This window comes from Phyllobates terribilis, unplaced genomic scaffold, assembly GCF_046119375.1.
Source record: "Phyllobates terribilis strain yellow unplaced genomic scaffold, ASM4611937v1 Scaffold_11__3_contigs__length_659146591, whole genome shotgun sequence".
Classification (NCBI taxonomy): Eukaryota; Metazoa; Chordata; class Amphibia; order Anura; family Dendrobatidae; genus Phyllobates; species Phyllobates terribilis.
Genome location: NW_027362771.1, coordinates 533,704,091 through 533,723,772, shown reverse-complemented (window position 1 = coordinate 533,723,772; position 19,682 = coordinate 533,704,091). Strand labels below are relative to the sequence as shown.

At 42.0% G+C, this 19,682-nt stretch overlaps 1 protein-coding gene across 26 annotated transcripts in view; it reads right to left on the bottom strand.

The window, feature by feature from the left end:
- The window catches only part of CAMK2B (calcium/calmodulin dependent protein kinase II beta), a 167,124-nt gene that overhangs the window by 43,957 nt on the left and 103,485 nt on the right, over window positions 1-19,682 (bottom strand). For 20 of the 26 annotated variants that reach the window (XM_073653781.1, XM_073653783.1, XM_073653780.1 and 17 more), the window contains one exon: window positions 10,197-10,262. In XM_073653781.1, the coding sequence (XP_073509882.1) occupies window positions 10,197-10,262 (66 nt within the window). Of the gene's footprint in view, window positions 1-8,940; window positions 9,014-10,196; window positions 10,263-19,682 lie in introns of all 26 variants that reach the window. The other 6 variants (XM_073653782.1, XM_073653804.1, XM_073653785.1 and 3 more) reach the window with 1 other exon arrangement.

Sequence of the window (19,682 nt, the reverse complement as noted above, 5' to 3'; positions counted from 1 at the left end):
CCATACAGAGCGCAGTATAGCTGCCGATTTTCACAGACACATTGCAGTTCTGCTTCATAGAAAACTACAACTAGTCGTGTAAAGGATTCATTGTTTTTGCAGACTGCAGCTTGTAGTCAGATGACAGTAAAGTGTTAATAAATTTAAAGGGGTTGACCAGGATTAGACAATGCAGTAGGTATATAGCACATATTGCTGAATAAAAAAACAGATTGCACATGGATAACAAGTGAGAAAAAAATCGTCTTACTTTTCTGGATGAAAACTGGAACGATTTTTTTATACTGTTGTGTTACCCGACCCTTAAAAGGGACCTGACACCTGCCATAAATATAATTTTTAAAAATGGTGTAAATGCCGCTGTTCTCCGGAATCTGGAGATGTTTTTCTTTTGTTCCTGCGCCTCTCCCCTCCTTAGATATTGCCGCCTCTTCCCTATATGTAAATCTAGTCTTGTTATCCAAGTGGGCGTGGTCATCAAGACTTCTCTTCTTGACGATCATGCCTACTTAGCTAAAATACTAGAATTATATACTAGGCCAAGAAGGACATATCTCAGGAATGAAGACATACAGAAGCCAAAAAATAAACAGCGCCAAATTGAGCTGCATTTATACCAGGTAAAAATATTACGTATTTTAAGACTGATTTGTGTTCCTTTTACAGACTGCAGCTTGTAGTCAGATGACAGTAAAGTGTTAATAAATTTAAAGGGGTTGACCAGAATTAGACAATGGAGAAGGTATATAGCACTCCTCATCCCACTCACAACTCCCACAGTGTATACAGGCAGCGGCCACCATCAGTGTTTTGTGTGGGATGGTAGGAGATGCAGGGGACTGTGAACAGTTCTTATATCAAAAACTTTCAATGTTTTTGGTCTAAACCAATATTCTTGAGAACAATTATCATTGTTGCCCATGGCAACCATGGTTCCGCTTTCTAAACTCTATGGGAAATGTGGATTCTGACTGGTTGCTATTGACAACTAGGCCTCTACATGTTTTGAGGCTCAATATGGTGTCTGTAGGCCGTGATATTTCTTTACATACAGTACATATCAAAAGTTTGGACACACCTTCTCATATAAAGATTTTTCTGTATTTTCATGACTTTGAAAATTGTACATTCACACTGAAGGCATCAAAACTATGAATTAACACATGTGGAATTATATACTTAACAAAAAAGTGTGAAACAACTGAAAATATGTCTTATATTCTAGGTTCTTCAAAGTAGCCACCTTTTGATGACTGCTTTGCACACTCTTGGCATTCTCTTGATGAGCTTCAAGAGGTAGTCACCGGAAATGGTCTTCCAACAATCTTGAAGGAGTTCCCAGAAATGCTTAGCACTTGTTGGCCCTTTTGCCTTCACTCTGCGGTCCAGCTCACCCCAAACCATCTCGATTGGGTTCAGGTCTGGTGACTGTGGAGGCCAGGTCATCTGGCGTAGCACCCCATCACTCTCCTTCTTGGTCAAATAGCCCTTACACAGCCTGGAGGTGTGTTTGGGGTCACACTTTTTTGTTAAGTATATAATTCCACATGTGTTAATTCATAGTTTTGATACCTTCAATGTGAATGTACAATTTTCATAGTCATGAAAATACAGAAAAATCTTTAAATGAGAAGGTGTGTCCAAACTTTTGGTCTGTACTGTATGTACCAAGTGAAAGTAGCTAATGTACCTATTATAATATAATAATATTAATTTCTTTGTATTTGTAGACACTTACAAGGAAACTATTGGTAAAGACAAAGGTGAATGAAATCACAAGAACTAAAGTATGTGAAATCCCATGTAACTATCTGATATGGCAAATTAGACCTCAGTCCGATTTCACAAATCTGGGCTTCGGACTGCGATGCATGGACTGGCCACAGATATCCAGTCCTGAAGCCTTATATACAGTCATGGCCAAAAGTGTTGGCGCCCTTGAAATTGTTCCAGAAAATGAAGTACCATATTTCTCCCAGAAAATGATTGCAATTATACATGTTTTGTTATACACGCGTTTATTTCCTTTGTGTGTATTAGAACAACACAAAAAAAACAGAGAAAAAATGGCAAATTGGACATAATTTCACACAAAACCCCCAAAATGGGCCAGACAAAATTGTTGGCACCTTTCCAAAATTATGAGTAAACAACTTTGTTTCAAGCATGTGATGCTCGTTCAAACTCAACTTTGACAAGTAACACTGTTACTGGCCACTGGTAAGAACTGTCTGAGGACTTGAGAATCAAAATTGTTGAAAAATATCAACAATCTCAAGGTTATAAGTCCATTTCCAGAGATCTTGATGTTCCTTTGTCCACAATGCACAACATAGTGAAGTTTACAACCCATGGCACTATAGGTAATCTCTCTGGATGTGGACGGCAGACAAAAAATGTATGAAAGGTTGCAATGCAGGATAGTCCAGATGGTGGATAAGCAGCCCCAATCAAGTTCCAAAGAAATTCAAGCTGTCCTGCAGACTCAGGGTGCCTCAGTGTCAACGTGAACTATCCGTCGACATTTGAATGAAATTAAACTTTATGGCAGAAGATCCAGAAGGACCCCAATGCTCACACACAGACATAAAAAAGCTAGACTGCAGTTTGCCAAAATGTACGTGAGTAAGCCAATATCCTTCTGGGAAAGCATGTTGTGAACAGATGAGACCAAGATAGAGCTTTTTTTGTGAAGCACATCATTCAACTGTTTAACAAAAATGGAATGAGGCCTAAAAGAAAAGAATAGAGTACCTACAGTCAGATATGGTGGAGGTTCAAAGATGTTTTGGGGTTGTTTTGCTGCCTCTGACACTGGGTGCCATGACTGTGTGCAAGGCATCATGAAATCTGAAGATTACCAAAGGATTTTGGGTTGCAATGTAGTGCCCAGTGTCAGAAAGCTGGGTTTGCATCCCGGAGAGATCTTAAAATTACTGTTGGGAGAAGGCACCCTTCAAATATGACAGACCTGGAGCAGATTGCAAAAGAAGAGTGGTGCAAAATTCTAGTTGAGAGGTGTAAGAAGCTTGTTGATGGTTATAGGAAGCGATTGATTGCAGTTATTTATTCCAGAGGGTGTGCAACCAAATATTAAGGTGAGGGTGCCAACAATTTCATCTGGGCTATTTTTGGGGTTTTGTGTGAAATTATGTCCAATTTGCCTTTTTCTCTCTGTTTTTGTGTTGTTCCAATGCACACACAGGAAAAAAAACATGTTTATAAAACAAAACATGTGTAATTGCAATAATTTCCTCGGAGAAATGCTTCAGTTTCTGGAACAATTTCAAGGGTGCCAACATTTTCGGCCATGACTGTATGTCTAGGAGGCTGTCAGTACAGACAGAGGAACACAGATGTGTGAAACCATTATCACATTCGCACAGTGTGAATAGGAATCAGTATTTTGAAGCCAAAATCAGGATTGCAACCTTAAAGGGGGAAATAAAATAGAAAGATTTATGCTTCTTTCAGTCCAGTTCCAGTTATTTTAGTTTCAAAATACTGATGAAAGCTGTAATTTGTCAACTTGGCTGCGTTCATACCATATTTTCGCTCTACATTTAGTGTGTAAACCAAAAGATAACATGTTCTTAGGACTTTATTGTCAGATGGAGGCCATATAAAAATGTCTGGTCAGTAGATGTATGTATAGCGCAAAACAAAGTATGGAATAGTGGAGTAGACTGCACTTTTCTATCCTGCGGGATCCAGTAAGAAATGCATCTGTTAAGCGGATACTTTTTCTTTTAAGATGGAGGGTCTACGACTGACAGATGCTCTTGTTAGACTTCCGTCAGAGCCTTCGTTTAACATAGGTGTCAGCAGGTTTTCCAGATGCTTGCACTGCTCAGCCAACTGGAAGCAAGTGGCTGTAGGGAGAATATAACAATGTTTTCCCTGTAGCCGCTGCTCCAATATGCCATCTAAACAGAATTTAAAGATGTTGTCCTGCAGTTTAAAATTGATGGCATATGCTTAGGATAGGTCATCAATACCAGATCGGGGGTGCGACGCTTGGCACCCCCGCCAGTCATCTGTTCTTTGGTGACGGTGGTGGCCGGATGTAATTAATTGTGGAACTGCACAGCTCCATCAACTGCATAGTGGCCGCAGTTGGGTCCTGCCCCTATTAGGATGAATACGTATAGACCTGCAGTACCTTGCTGCAGCCACTATGCAGTTGACGGAGCTGTACTGTTGTGCTTTGCAAGTAACCACATTCGGCGGCCACCGACACTGGGAACAGCTGATTGGTGGGGGGTGCTGGGCCTTGCATCTCCACCGATCTGGTATGGATGACCTATCCTAAAAATAGACCATCAATATTGAAGTACCGGACAACCCCTTTATATACTATTTACCTGCAGATTACCTCTATATGTGCATGTAAATAGTATATTTTCAGCTAATTGACATTATAATGTGTGCATAAATTTGATATTGAAAAGAAATAGTGTAACATATATATGGTTAGACTTTCCTTTTAAGGGTTCACCGTGTCACTTACTGGGCTTCTTGATAAAACAGTGCTTTATTTTCTGCAGCTCTGCTAGTCCTCTCAATGATGAGCTCCTGCTATGTAGACCTCCATATTTATGAGCTCTGGCTATCCTTACTCCGCTCCACATATATGGTCAGATTTTCCTTTTAGGGGTTCACCATGTGATCTTTAAAATAATTTGTAGGGGCATAGAACCTAAATCCAGATTTGTGTTACTTACTTGGCTTCTTGATAAAACACTGCTTTATTTGATGCAGCTCGGCTAGCACTCTCAATGATGAGCTAATGCTAAGTAGTCCTCCTTATTTATGAGCTCTGGCTATCCTTTCTTCGCTCCACTGATTGGCAGCTTACTATGCGGAGTATGCAGAAAGATGTAAATCAATGGTGCAGGTGGGGTTAGACTGAGCTCGTCGGAGAGAAGACTAGCAGAGCTGCAGTATATAAAACAGTGATACCATCAAAACTACACCAAGTAGCCTAATAAGTGATAGACTAGTGGAATCACGGTCTCTGTCTCTATCTTTTGCTGCCCTCAGAAATAAACTATTAAGCACCCCCTAATGGCAGCGGAAAGCATTTAAATATTGAAATTAAAGGGTTTGATTAGGGTAAAAATAAGAATAATTTAACATCGAACCTAGGGGAGAACAACCCCTTTAATCAAAAACTCCTTTTTTTTTTTTTTTTTACATTTTAAGATTAAAAAAATAAAGGTGTTCAAATATAGACATTGAGTTTAGCATTGAGGCAGCACAGCTACACATAAGGGACTGGCACAAATCACAAAGACACAAAGGACTGTAAACATCTTATAGATGTGAATGTAAAATCCTGACTGGAGGCAAAAGCTGGCATGTGAATCATTTTACTGTTTCCTTCCCCGAATACCTGTAGGGTACCAACATATTACTAATGTGTGGTAATAAGGTAGGAATTACTTATCTGGAGCTACATAGGGAGACATGGCAAGGGAAGAGCAGCAGTAAGGGTAAAATGTGACAGGAAGACCCTGAAACCAGAGAGGTGGGTGTAATACATAGATAAGATTGATAGATAGATAGATAGATAGATAGATAGATAGATAGATAGATAGATAGATAGACAGATAGACAGATAGATAGATCGATAGATAATGTGCCATCAGTCAAGGAGTAGTCAGGAAAGCAGGAGAAGGAGGTGCTGGGTGGGGAATAGAGCTGGAGTGACAGAGGCTTCAGATCTACCATAGCTCTTCAGCCTTATTTGCATATCAATTCAAATGCTGATTTCTCAGTAACTGAGGAACAGACTGACCATGTAAAGGTAATTCTGGACTTGTCTTTCAAAGAGCTACAAGTTCTTATAATTAGTTTGGGGGCGAAATTCCCTTTAAAGGTGGATGATAGGTTGGAGGATAGATCGATAGATAATAGATATGAGATAGATTGATCGATAGATAGATAATAGATATGAGATAGATAGATAGATAGATAGATAGATAGATAGATGTTAGGTGTAAGTGCCTGGACATCGACCTGTGGTCCACTCAATAAAATAGAGAAAGGCAGGCAGCACTCCAATTAAAGCGTGTAAAAAAGAGAAGGCACTTTATTGACTGACCCATTTCAAGTCAAGGTACTAGTTGGGTCAATAAAGTACCCACACTTTTTTACACTTTAATTGGAGTGCTGTCTGCTTTTATCTACAACATTGTATTTTAGATAGATAGATGGATGGATGGATGGATAGATAGTAGATAGATAGATAGATAGATAGATAGATATGAGATAGATAGATGATAGATAGATAGATATGAGATAGATAGATGATAGATAGACAGCTAGATAGACAGATATGAGATAGATAGATAGACAGATATGAGATAGATAGATAGATAGATAGATAGATAGACAGATATGAGATAGATAGATAGATAGTAGATAGATGATAGATAAGTAGATAGATAGATGCACTAATTATGAACGTTTTGTTTGAAATATCCAAGTCACCAGACGTTCTCCTCCAAAAATTATCTTTATTTCTCACAGTATACACAGGATAAAAAAATGGAACGTTTAGGTCACATGGGGTATTTCTCAAGTCATATATATGTGTATATATATATATATATATATATATATATATATATATGGCTTGAGAAAGGCCCTATGTGACCGAAACGTTGTCATTTTGTTTATCCTGTGTATACTGTGAGAAATAAAGATAATTTTAGAGGAGAACATCTGGTGCTTTGGATATTTCGAGTTTTGGTTATTTGGCAAGATTGTGAGGAGTTGCACCAAGATTGCACGGACCTCGGAGCGGTGCATGGGATCACATAATTTTGAACTATGAAAAGCTTTGTGGCATCTGGTCCTTGACCTCAACTTTATAGTAGAGTCCAGTAATGGAGTAGAGGCACACATGCGGTGATGATGATGATCATTATGATGGGTATAGGACAGAAAATATCATAATTGAGAGACACATGGAAGAGACAGGAGAGAGCACAGGAGGGGGAGGACATAGAAGAGACAGATGGAGGAGGAGAGAGACTAAAAATAGGTGCCAAAGCGAGCAAAAAACAAGCATAAGACACAAAGCGGAGAGGAGGGGAGGGAATGAGAAGTGTAATGTGATGAGAGAACTAGGGGAGAAGATGAGGAATAAGTCTATATACTAAAGAGGCAAGAAAGAAGAAAACAGGACTGGAGTAAAACTCTATAAAGGGGAAGAAGAAGAGTACGGATGATTGACTGAAGGAGAGAGAGAAGAGAGGGCAGATATGAGTCCATAGGATGCAGTGCACATCATGCAACGCATTTACAGAGCATCACACCACAGGCTGTAAGATACTCTGTCCTGTTCTCCAGCAGTGCTATCCATCCCCATGTCCCATGGGCAGGTGCGCAGAGCTGTGCATGCTGGAACTTGTACTTCTTTTTCAAAAATTGGGTAATGCAGACTCTCTGTTTATTGGGTAGGAAAAAGTGGATAAAGGGCTTAGAGAGAAACAGCTGGAAGAGAGGGTGACTACAGGGACCGAGATGGCAGTAATAAAGCTAGAAAAAATAATGCAACATGGCACAAACAGGGGGAAATAAACAGAGAGTATTGTGCTAGGATAGCCACAACTCATACAATGCATACTATAGAAACATACATATATTGCAGGATTGATTTGCAGAAATTCCTAATTAATGCAGTAAGTATTCAGTGTCATACCTTCTGGAAGATGATCGGTGGCACTATTTAAGTGAGTATACGGTTCTATCAGTCAGCACGGTACTGTTACCAGACAGGTTAAAAGTGGACCAATTGGTATCGCTATGATATAGGCCTTTTTTTTTTCGACCCCATGACCCGTCTTATGTCTTTTTGCTGTTGATGTTTTCAATAAATTGATTTACTTTTTTAGAAATATTGGTTCATCCAGTACCTTAGACAATCAAGCACCTGCACCTAGGCTTGGGCTACACAGTGACTTTAGCCGTGAACCTGGACGCGCGAGCTAAGATCATTCTATGCCACTGCTACATTGCAACACAGCACAAATAAATGGGGCCGCAAGATCGTGTAAGGCTGGGGTCACACCGTACCCATAGACATGTATGGGTGTGTGTGCGATCCGATTCTGGGATGCACTCGGTTCGGCATGAGCAAATAATTGCAGATCTGCAGTGCCCCATAGTATAACATTGGTCTGAGTGCAATCCAATTTTTACGCCAATTTATACACTCGTGTGAATGAGCCCTGACTGTGATAAGCAAGTTGCAAAAAGTCGGAACCAGTTGGATTTTTTGCAACTTGCTTTTCGTGGTCGCAGAACTTTGTGGGACGTAATGCAACCCCATTCATTTGCATTATGCTGCAATGTAGCAGTGGCATAGAGTGAGCTTTGGCAGCGCAACCTGGTTCGTGGCCAAAATTGACATGTAACCCCAGATTTACTGATCACATTGCATGTCTCTAACCATGCCACATTGCCAGTTTTAGACAAAAGGGCATACCTGGTCAGCTATAAGATCAAGCAGGGCATGCAGTGTTATTGGGGTATATAACATGGTGCCCGAATGGACTTTTTTCATGCAAGCATGCTCTTCGTGTTTACTTAACGTGTGCTGTTTTTATGGCTAAGTAGTACCTACAATATATGTATGTTTAATTCAGTTCCTTAGGCAGACCCCAGCACACGTGTCAGGGTGTACGGGTGCATACGTCACTTGTTGCTGCACAGCCTTTTAATAGATAAGCAGTTTTCAGTTGCACCCCTTCATGCCCGCCTGGATGCACATTCCTGTCATTGCTTTGCACCACCCTTTCTTGCTCCCCCATGCACTGTGTCTCCAGAGCCAGATGATAGAGGGATGTGAAGGGTGCAGTACCCACGATGTGCCAGTTCTCACCTGGGACCCCCATGCCATGTCACCCCCTCCCCTTCAGGAATACTAACCTTCAAGTCCCTGTGTACAATGTCACAGGAGTGTGTGAAACAAACACTTTCTAATATCTGATGGAGACAGTGACTGTAAAACAAAAACCAGCAGACCCACAGGGTATAGGGGGGCGATGAGATGCGGGCACATTAGGGATAGAAAGCATATGACATTTGGGTATATAATGGCGGGAAAGGGAACCGTAGTAAGGAAGTGATGGGTGGCACGTGGAAAAGGAGGGATGGCACGGGGGGCACGTGGGCAGAGCGTGCACAAGGTAAAAAGGCAGACAATATGAATGGTAACAACAGTATAAACACCACCAATATATCACAGAAAGGGAAAAGAGACGGAGGGAGAAAACAGATTGAGAAAAGGAAGAAGGGGACAAGAGGAGAAAACACAGTGTCTTAACATCACGAAACATCACATTAGAATAGAGGCAGCATGCAGGACTATACAGGGACTGCGCACTACAGACAGGCTGCGGCGGCTCTGTGTGGTGGGTTGTACACTACAAGTCTCAGCATGCTTTGCCAGTCATCACTGGTAATACAAAAAAAAAAAATTACAAAAAAAAGACTCCATTTATCATATTTGCTGTGGACAAAAAATAACTGTTGCCCATAGCAACCAGAGGCCATAACTTATTTAATAGCAACGAGCGACTCATTCGGTTTCTACGGGAATTAATTATCACCAATGGGACATCATGGGTCAAGATAACTGGACTCTGATTTCTATGGGAAACACATTTGATAGGTGAGGCCTATAGGGCCTCATTTATCCAAACTAACAGTAAAACAGTGTAAGTAACCAATCAGGGCTCAGCTTTCATTTCTCAAACTGCTGTGGGACAATCAAAGCTGTTCTCTGATTGGTTGCTATGAGCAACAAAGATAACGTACTGTTGGTTTTAATAAACGAGGCACACTGTGTATATGAGAATCCTCAATACTGCTGTGTGGGCAAAATGAAACTGCAGGCTCCTGGATATGGAGAAACTGTGATGATATTGTACTGAATTATATGTCTATTGTCAATTTGGAGGCCAAAAGACAGTTGGATCACCTGAAATATAGAGCGATAGCCCTTCTTCAATAAAAAAATTACAGCCCCTCAAATAGTTAACACATTCAGATTTAATTTTTTTTTCAGGAAATATGTATGTGATATACACCGAGGCACGATAACAAGTCAATTTGACATTGGCTGGAAGGGGATTGGGAGGAGGTGTAAGGGGACGGGTACTCTTGGTCAGGAGGGTACTCACCTGGCATCAGCTTCACTGTAATATTCTCTTGCCACTATATCCTCAAATAGCTCCCCGCCTGTGACCCTGGAACACAGATCACAAGTTAATAACATAGTTTCCAAACACCATAAAATACCAAAAATGCAGCAATTTTTTTGGTATTAAAGAAGAGAACCTTTCACTGGATTTTTACATTTAAACTACGTATTTTCTCCAGTTAGAGCTGCTCCGCTGATTCCGGAACAGTTGTTCTCTTTCTTCTGTGCCCCTCCGTTATAAAGTTATGCAACCCGGTAAAAATGGTGCAAATTTTCCTTTCAACCAACTGGCTGCATATTACAGAACTTCTATCTGGGTGTTTGCGTTTCTTCTTCTCTGACACTGACCAGTCAGAACATGGCGGCGCCCATAGAGAAGATCCATGGTATACACACTCAGTTGATTGAACGGAAAATTTGCAGCATTATTGCCAGGAGGACATGACTTTGGAATGGAGGGACACTGAAATAAAAAAAAATGTTCCAAAATCAGTGGAGCAGAGGAGATTCACAGTTTAAACAAAAAAATCCAGTGAAAGGTCCTCTTTAAAGGGGACACGTGCAAATAACAATTTCTATGTCCAACTCTGATTCCAAAAACGCTGTGTAAACAAGAATGCAATGATCTGAAAATCTCTTATAGCTATATTTTAATCAGAACATAGAACACGGATCAGAAGTAAAAAAAACTCATTTAGAAATTTTTGGCAACAACAAGATGGAACAGGGTTAAAAAAAGGCTAGAAAAATAAGCCGTACTAATAAAAAAACAGCTAGAAGAGCAATTTTCAACTTAGTCTCATGACTGTGTTTAAAAAGAGCGTGTTAGAGAGGCAGAGTCTCTCAGAAGCAAAGATGGTCAGAGGTTCAGCATTCTGTGAAAAACTGCGTCTAAAAATTGTGGAACAAGTTCCGAAAAATGTTCCTTAACGTGAAACTACAAATATTTAAAATCTCTCACCATCTACAGTACATAATATCATCACAAGATTCAGAGATTCTGGAAAAATACATGTGCAGAAGGGACAAGGCCGGCGGTCAATATTGGATGCTTGTGATCTACGGACGCACAGACGCCACTGCATTAAAAACAGGCAAAATTCAGTCATGCAAATCACTGCATGGGCTCAGGAATACCTTCAGAAATCATTGTCTGTGAACACAGTTCGCCGTGCAAACCACAAATGTAAGATAAAGCTCTATTATACAAAGAAGAAGCCATAGATCAACACAATCGAAAACGCTGCCGTCTTCTCTGAGCCAAAACTCATTTAGAATGGACTGAGGTAAAATGGAAAACTGTTCTCTGGTCAGATGAATCAAAATGTGAAATTCTTTATGGAAACCACAAACGCCGCATCCTGCAGACTCAAGAAGAGAGGTGCCATCCAGCTTGTTATCAGCGCACAGTTCCTGCATCCATGATAGTATGGGGTTGCATTAGTGCCTATGGCACGGGCAGCTTATACATCTGGAAAAGCACTATCAACGCTGATCATTATATAGAGGTGTTAGAACAACATATGTTCCCATCCAGACAATGTCCGTTTCAGGGAAGTCCTTGCATATTTCAGCAAGACAAAGCTAAACCACGTACTGCATTCATCACAACAGCATGGCTTCGCGAAAGAAAAATTAAAGTGATGAACCGGCTGCCTGAAGTCCAGACGTTTCATCAACAGAAAATATTTGGCGAATTATGAAATGAAAAATCCGGCAAAGAAGACGTCATACTGTGGAGCAGCTAGAATCCCACATCAGATAAGAATGGGACAACATTGATCTCCCAAAACTCCAGCAATTGGTCTTATGACTTCCTAGATGTTTAAAGTCTGATGTAAGAAAAAAGGGAAGTGTTTCTGCCATCAATTTCTAAATGACTTAATTTTTTCAAATGAAATGGAAAAATGTGTAACGTTCACCTTCTGATGTGTTCTATGTTCTACTGTAAATAAAATACTGTATGACCATAATACATTTCCATATCATTGCATTCTTATTTTCTTTACATTTTACACAGTGTCCCACCATGGCGTTGTAATTTGGTTTGCATATGATCTTATTACAAAGCATAATGGAGGTTTTAGGGTAATGAGCAGACAAACAGAAACCTAGGGAAGTGGGTCCCTGGGATCTAGAGTATCTAATAGGCGCTCAACTAAAGCACACAGTGCTTAATTAGGCCACTTAATTGCTTATCTCCTTAGGAAAAGTAACTACCTGCCAAGGCGAAAGCAATGTGTCTACTGGTGTCTTGGAGAACAAGGCCAAATAATGATCTATGAAGGCCGCTCGTAAAAAAATCCTGTAAACCAATTTTATTTTTGGAATTCTAGTTATGAAATACCAAGAAGATAATTCAAGTACTACTAATACAATCACAACCTCCAAAAAGTACAAAAATAAGAGTAATATGTAGGCTCCAATTCATCAAGAAAGGTGGGCTGGAGTAAGAGGCACTAAACTCATTCAGAGGCGTGTGACTCTTAACGAATTTGGCAGATTTTTCAAATGCTCAAATGTAAAAATGCCAAAAGTTACAAGATTTTTGCACCCCTACGAGTTGGTCTGTTAACACTTATCAGTGCACGCTATGAGTTTATAGTTATTCTCATGCAGGTTTTGGGATGAATTTGTTGCAAAATCCAAGACAAATTCTTTTTCATCCTAAATGTACCTATTCATGTAGTGGATTCGTTTTCCGATTTTTTTGCATCCTTTGGGAAGTTCTGTTTTCCGGGAGGTTTTTGGAGGCTTTGTAAGGTGGGTAGATTTGCCATTTCTTCTGGGAGTTTGAGTGTGAGGTTTTCCCTTTTTTTCTTGGAGCTCCTTAGATTTTCTGGGAGAATTGGCAAGTACGCACATTTAGAGTGGGATATCTATCCCCGATTGACCATTTTGCAGGGTTGAAGACAGGGGCAGAAATATAGAAGGTGCAGTGGGTTGCAGACGCACTCGGCCATGGAACCTAAGGGGGGCCCAAAAGAGCTTTTTGTCCAATATGAGAAGTCCAACACTATCAAAGCCCCTGTAATGGTGGCCCAGCTGGAGATTTTGATTAGGGCTTCAAACTTCAAGTTACGCCACTGGTAAGAGATGTTCCAGAAGTCAAGGGTTTCATTCTCTTAGTATGGCCATGATAGAGTAGATTATTGCAGTGTAGGATTGTTGAGACCCACATAAAAAATGACTGCCTCGGATAATAGTACAATTAGGGGTCATCGTCCGTGGTGAGGCGCTGGACCCCAATGGGTTGGGAGGGTGATCGAGAATAGCTATTACTTGAAAATAAAGAATTGCAGAAAGCAAAAGGTGCTGGTTCTCCGCAGGGTGGGGGCTGTTACAGGCTCTGTCTAATTAAAGATGGTTCGGGTGCTAGTAGCTACACACTGGGTTATATATAGAATGATGAGTTCTAAAATGTGTCACTGCAGCACCTGCTTTCAATAGAAAAAGGAGGGGAGCTGCATAAATTGTGCCAGAGTGGGGGCACAAAATGTGCACCAGGAAAGAACAAAGGCGTGTACATGGCAGGACGGAGGCGTACCAAGAGGTGCGCGCGTTTGAGGAATAGCACAGAACTGTGCACATGATGGAGACTGACAATCATGTGGGTGGAGGATGCAAGATAGAAGTAAAGAAGTAGATGTGATGGGTAATAATAGAGGATTGAGGAAATGCAGTGGCAGAGGCGTAGGTGGAGGGTGCTGGGCAGCAGAGACAGTGACAGGTGTGTACTGGCATAGCGGGGAAATGGGTGCTAAAGCTGCGGATGAGGTCAGCACAAGAATAGCAGAGGTGGCTGCAGGGGAGGATTGAGATGCAGGGAATAGCAGATACACTCATGTCTTGTCTTCATCTAACGCCCACAGAGCTGTAACACCAAACACAGCCTGGTGTATTTATAGGCTGCGTCCCCCCTCCTCTGTGCCTGCACCAAAATCCTCTGCAGAAAGAGCAGCACGGAGTGAGCTCTGCTACACACTGTGGCTTCATTCTCATATCGAAAGCCATCTTGACCAACGATGCAGGTGTCTGGACATGCACGTAGCTCTGCATTACATATGCATCATTCATTTATTTTATTCTTTACATTTACCAGCCACAGATGATGTTTCACGATATCCGAATAAGTTGTGCCAAATGACAAAGTCAGCAAATTGAAGCCCGTGGGCCCCAATGCAAAATCTCCAACAGGTCTTTAATAGTAATTGTCTTTTTTCATATGGGCCAAAGGGACCTTTTGGGCCCCCTAGGCTCCAGGGCCCGGGTGTGATTGTAGCCCCTGCTGCTACGTCAGTAAATGGCATCACTAGCCCTGCAATGTTTGATGCCACACAGATACATATAGACGGATGTACGGACAGGGTAACACATCAACACTGGATAAAACACAGCCCTATAAATCTAAAAAGAAGCTTTTATTGTACACTCACTAAATGTTGAAGTTTATTGCCCAAGTACAGAACACATAATATATTTACACACAGACAAACAATAGGGCTAATATTCCAATAATCGTAGGATATCGTAGGAGAGCAATGAGACAATACCAGACTGTGATGACACAAAAGACACGATAGTGGTATCTAGAGGTTAGATTAGTGGCTACTTTCCTACTCTATGACTAGACATTGCGGCAGTCACTATATCCCCATATTAAGAGGGCTACTGATTATAAGGGCTCATGTACATGGCTATATTTTCACAGGTTATGGGATGCAATAAGAGAAAGCCGGAAGTAACCAACTTAACAGTTTATTCTCCTGACGTGGGGATGGAAAGGATGGGTCCTTCTGACAAAGTCAAGCAATATTCTCTGGGCCTTTTTTACACTGGCCAGTCCCTGTTCCGCTTGCTGCGCCTCCGATTCACCGACACTGACATCCACTTCCGGATCAGGGTCCCCACTGGATCTTCGGGTCTTGTCCTGCAATGGTCGTATCTTGGGCCTGGACAAGCGAGGACTTGGTCCCAGGTCTTGACGGGTGCAGACTGGTTCTCGAATCTTGCCTGGTGTGGACCTGGACCTCAGGCTTTGACTGGCGTGGTCTGGTTCGTGGACCCAGACCGGCATCGTCTTGACCCTGCTCGCTTCATGGACCTTGACTGGCGTCGTCTGGACCCTGCTCACGGGCACACCATAACACACTGATTCAGGCCTGTTGGCTCATTCCGGGATCTTGGCCTTAACATCCCCTTGCACAGACATCCTGCTTGTCTCACCGGTTGGTGCCAAATTCCCTCCCGCCTTGCCCCACTGGCCTCTTATATCAGGGAACCGCGTTATCAAGGCCACATGATCCTGTGTTTCGTCGAGACTCTTCCTTCCCAAAACTTTTCCTTTTCCAAGTAGTTCCGCAGGGTTCCCATTGGGCAGTAGGTGGCAGTCTTCAGACACAAATGCCGTGGTGCACTGGGAATGTCATACTTTGCGGTACACCCTCTTACACGAGTGTGATCCAACAAAACATCAGATTGCACTCGGACCAATGTTAGTCTATGGGGCTGTGTACATGTCAGATTTTATCCTCAAACTGAGTCGGTCCATGAAAGAGCATTGGAGTTTCCTGGTCAGGAACACATTACATGCAACACCTCCTGCACCAGACCAGAAAGGGGAGGATCCTGCCCTATATAACTGGATCTGGAGGCGGGGTTAGGGCAGTCTAGTGTCAGAAGTCAAGTAGGACACGAAGGAGAAAAGAGCCAGGGACTGGAGCTGGAGTTAGCTCGTCCTGGATAGTATCTACAGAGGACCAGACACCGGAGTCTGAGGCTGTGGGGTTTGCATACCCAGCAACAGATACCGCAGGGCAGGGGATTGCAGGTCTCCTGGCCCATCAGGAGCCCGAAGGCTCAGCCACACGACCAGTACCGCCAGGAATACACAAGGCCCGAGTCGCCAGCCATACGGGTGAGCGCAACACGTTACACTCAGGGACGTGGGCTACAACACGACTATAAGCAGGATAGCCAAAGAGTATAGTCAGAACGGCAGGCCTACAACTTCACCTGGCCAGGAGCACTCTAGGATTGTTCCCAGACTGATCAGGCCCTCATCACTAGCCGGTACTCCCGTTGGGGCCCATATAATTGCCAATAGTAAAGACCCTGGGACTGCACTGCAAAGACTCCGTGTTGTCATTACTGATACCTTGCACTACCACCACCATCATCCATACACGCTGCCCTGAAGCTCCACTCTTCCTGTGGGGAGTTACATCACTTTGCTGCACATACCACCAGCTTCAGCGGACTGCTCCGCAGCGGCGGTTCCCAATAACCGCATTCCACAGGTGGCGTAGTCGGACTATACATAACAGACGTACATAAACTACCCTTAGATTGACCACCTGGGTCATGGACCGGGTCACCGCCACGGTGACTACAACCCCCAGCATCTACAGGCCCGGCTCCGGGTACCCCACGGCCCAGGGGGCGAGTCACATAATCAGCCCGATTCTCTCAGATGAGAGAATACACGGCCATCTGCGCCTGCCCTTAACCTGCAAAACAATGGGGCATTAGCTGATGATGGACAACCCTTGTGGGTAATTTCCCTCTCTGCCCTGTCCTTTGCTGTCCTGTGAAAGTTGGCTCCCTAAATTATTATTATATGGCACCCCCGCTCACTCACTTATAAAGATAGTCACAAATAATAGCTCCAGTTTCCCCCCATATCCATGTGACCCCATCAGTGCGCCATATTGACAGAGTCATTTGGAAACATTGAATTCTTCACATGTCCCCTGATGGACCCATAATTCAAAAAGGAGGGGAGAAATATGTCGGGATGGATGCAGGTATCTGCGGATCACTGGAGACTACACCTCTGGGACATTTAAAGAAGTCTCCTAGTTGTCTGTACATCTGGACATTGAGTAGCATCAGGAACTCATTTACGGTACTTTTCGGCCGCCATTCATCATTGCCCTTTGCACCTGTTTTTTGTATACTTTTGTGTATTTTGCGCCTTTTTTTTGCTTGCACCCAATACACTATTCTATTTGCGCCTCTTTCGAAGTTTATTTTACATTTGCTCTCCTGTTTTTGTTTTCCGCTTTGTAGGTGAAGTTTAGTGACTCCAGATGTATTTGGCTGAAGCTTTAATTGCGAGTTTTTAAAAAGTACTCTCCAGTACCTCCCAGGAGTGATTTTTTTTTTTTATACAGTACATGTCAACAAAAGTCCCTATTTTTTTGCGACTTTTTGCTGAAAAAGTTGGAAAAATGGTTAATGACAGGATAAAAACCCATTTTTGACTGTGCACAAAATTCATGAATCGCGTTCGCCATTTTGATGAATTTGGCACAACAAACGTCACCAAATACAATAACACAAAAAAAGTGACTTAAAAAAAAGTGCAAATGATGAATCAGGGCATAAATATTGTAGAGGGTTTTTTTATAGAAAGAGTCATCAGATTGCCACGAGAGGTGGTGAGTTCTCCTTCAATAGAAGTCTTCACACAGAGGCTGGACAGACATCTGTCTGAGATGGTTTAGTGAATCCTGCATTATGCAGGGGGTTGGACACGATGGCCCTGGAGGTCTCTTCCAACTCTAACATTCTATGTTCTATGATCAGTGAGGGGGACAGCCATAGCGATATCTTAGGGTGCCAACCTCTGAGGAAGGGACAGAGCTATAGGGACCCAGATGGGGGAATTACCCACAAGCTTAATGCTCTATTGTATTACAGGTAGAGATGAGAAGACCCGTGGAAGTTCGGGTACTAGTATCTGATCCGAACTTTATTCCAAAGTTTGACTCGGGTACCAGGACTGTACACAAACTTGAACCAGAATCCCAACACCATGGAAAACAATGGAGACCTGAACTTTGGGTCTGGGTAAAAAAAATATATATATCTCGCTCTCTGCAACAGACTTAGCCCGAAACTCCGAACATTGCAATGGACTTCCGGGGAAAGTCCGTGTTCTTCATTTAGCACCGGACACTAACTGTCTGGTACGAATGCCAAATTTTTAAATTCAGGTTCGCTTATCTCTAATTACAGTTTTATAACCTTAATCTGGTGATAAACTGACTGGCAAAATGTCGAGACATAGCAGAGGAAACTAACCACTAATCTAACCTCGAGATATCAGTAGCGTGTCTTTTGTGGCATCACAGTTCTGTGATGTCTTATTGCTCTCCTACATTACACTATTATACAGACTTCAGCTTTTAGTGAGCAACAAAAACTTGCATTTAGATTTTTAGGGTAGTGCTTTTTCCAGTGTTAGTCTTTATAGTCAACACCTCAAGGTAAATTGTAATTTTTTATTTTTCTTGCAATGAGTATTTATAAGCTAAAACATCGCTCTCAGATACATGTACCCCAGACTACTCATTAACCAGAACATATGCATACTGCATCCTCAGACCAGGGACTAGCACCATGCCATTGTAAAACACAGTGGAAGACGTGCACAGTCTTATTAAGGAAAATTGTCAGTGTTGCTAGGTTACTGGACAATTTTGCATTTACCAAATTAATGATTATTTATATGTCCTTTTATTTATTTTTTTGCATTTTGCTAGAACATGTTCCAGTGAGGAGATTAAATGACTAACAGTGAACAGGTCCAACAATCTACACCTTATTATACAGGGTGGGCCATTTATATGGATACACCTAAATTAAATGGGAATGGTTGATGATATCAACTTCCTGTTTGTGGCACATTAGTACATGGGAGGGTTGAATGCACAAGGTCCAGTCAAGAAGCCTTTCATCTCTGCAAAGAACTGGAAGGTCTGACTGAGTTTGTCAAAGAACACAGACAATGGAAAGAGACAGATTGGTCTAAGGTGTTGTGGTTGGATGAATCCAAGTTCAGTCTGTTTGGTAGTGATGGCAGCACTATATATACTGCCCAATTGGAAAACGTAATGATGTAAGGTGCCAAACACCTACAGTGAAACATGGTGGTGGCAATGTCATGGTTTGGGGCTGCTTTTCTGCATCTGCCATTGTCCCTCTGCATAGAATTGATGGCAATATGAATGCTACCATGTACAAGGATATACTGGAGAATGTAATGCTGCCACATGGTAAAGCCAAAGTAGCCAGGGGATGGAAATTCCAGTAAGACAATGATCCTAAGCACACATCCAATTTAGTCAAAAATTGGTTAGCAAAGAAAAATGTTCGCCTGTTGCAATGGCCAAGCCAATCCCCTGATTTACACCCTATAGAGAACCTTTGGGATGAGTTAGGGCGACGAGTTGGGACCCGTACCCATAGCAATAAAGCTGAATTGTTTTCAGATTTGCAAATGGAATGGAGCAAGATCCCTCAAGATGTCTTGAATACCCGAGTGGCTTCAATGCTCCGTTGGTGCGGTAATTAAAGCAAGAGGTTATGCTACAAAATACTAAGTTATGGCATTGTAAGCAATGAATTACTCTACGTTGTGCTCAATAAATAGTATATGCAAAACTATTGGCAGTCAGTT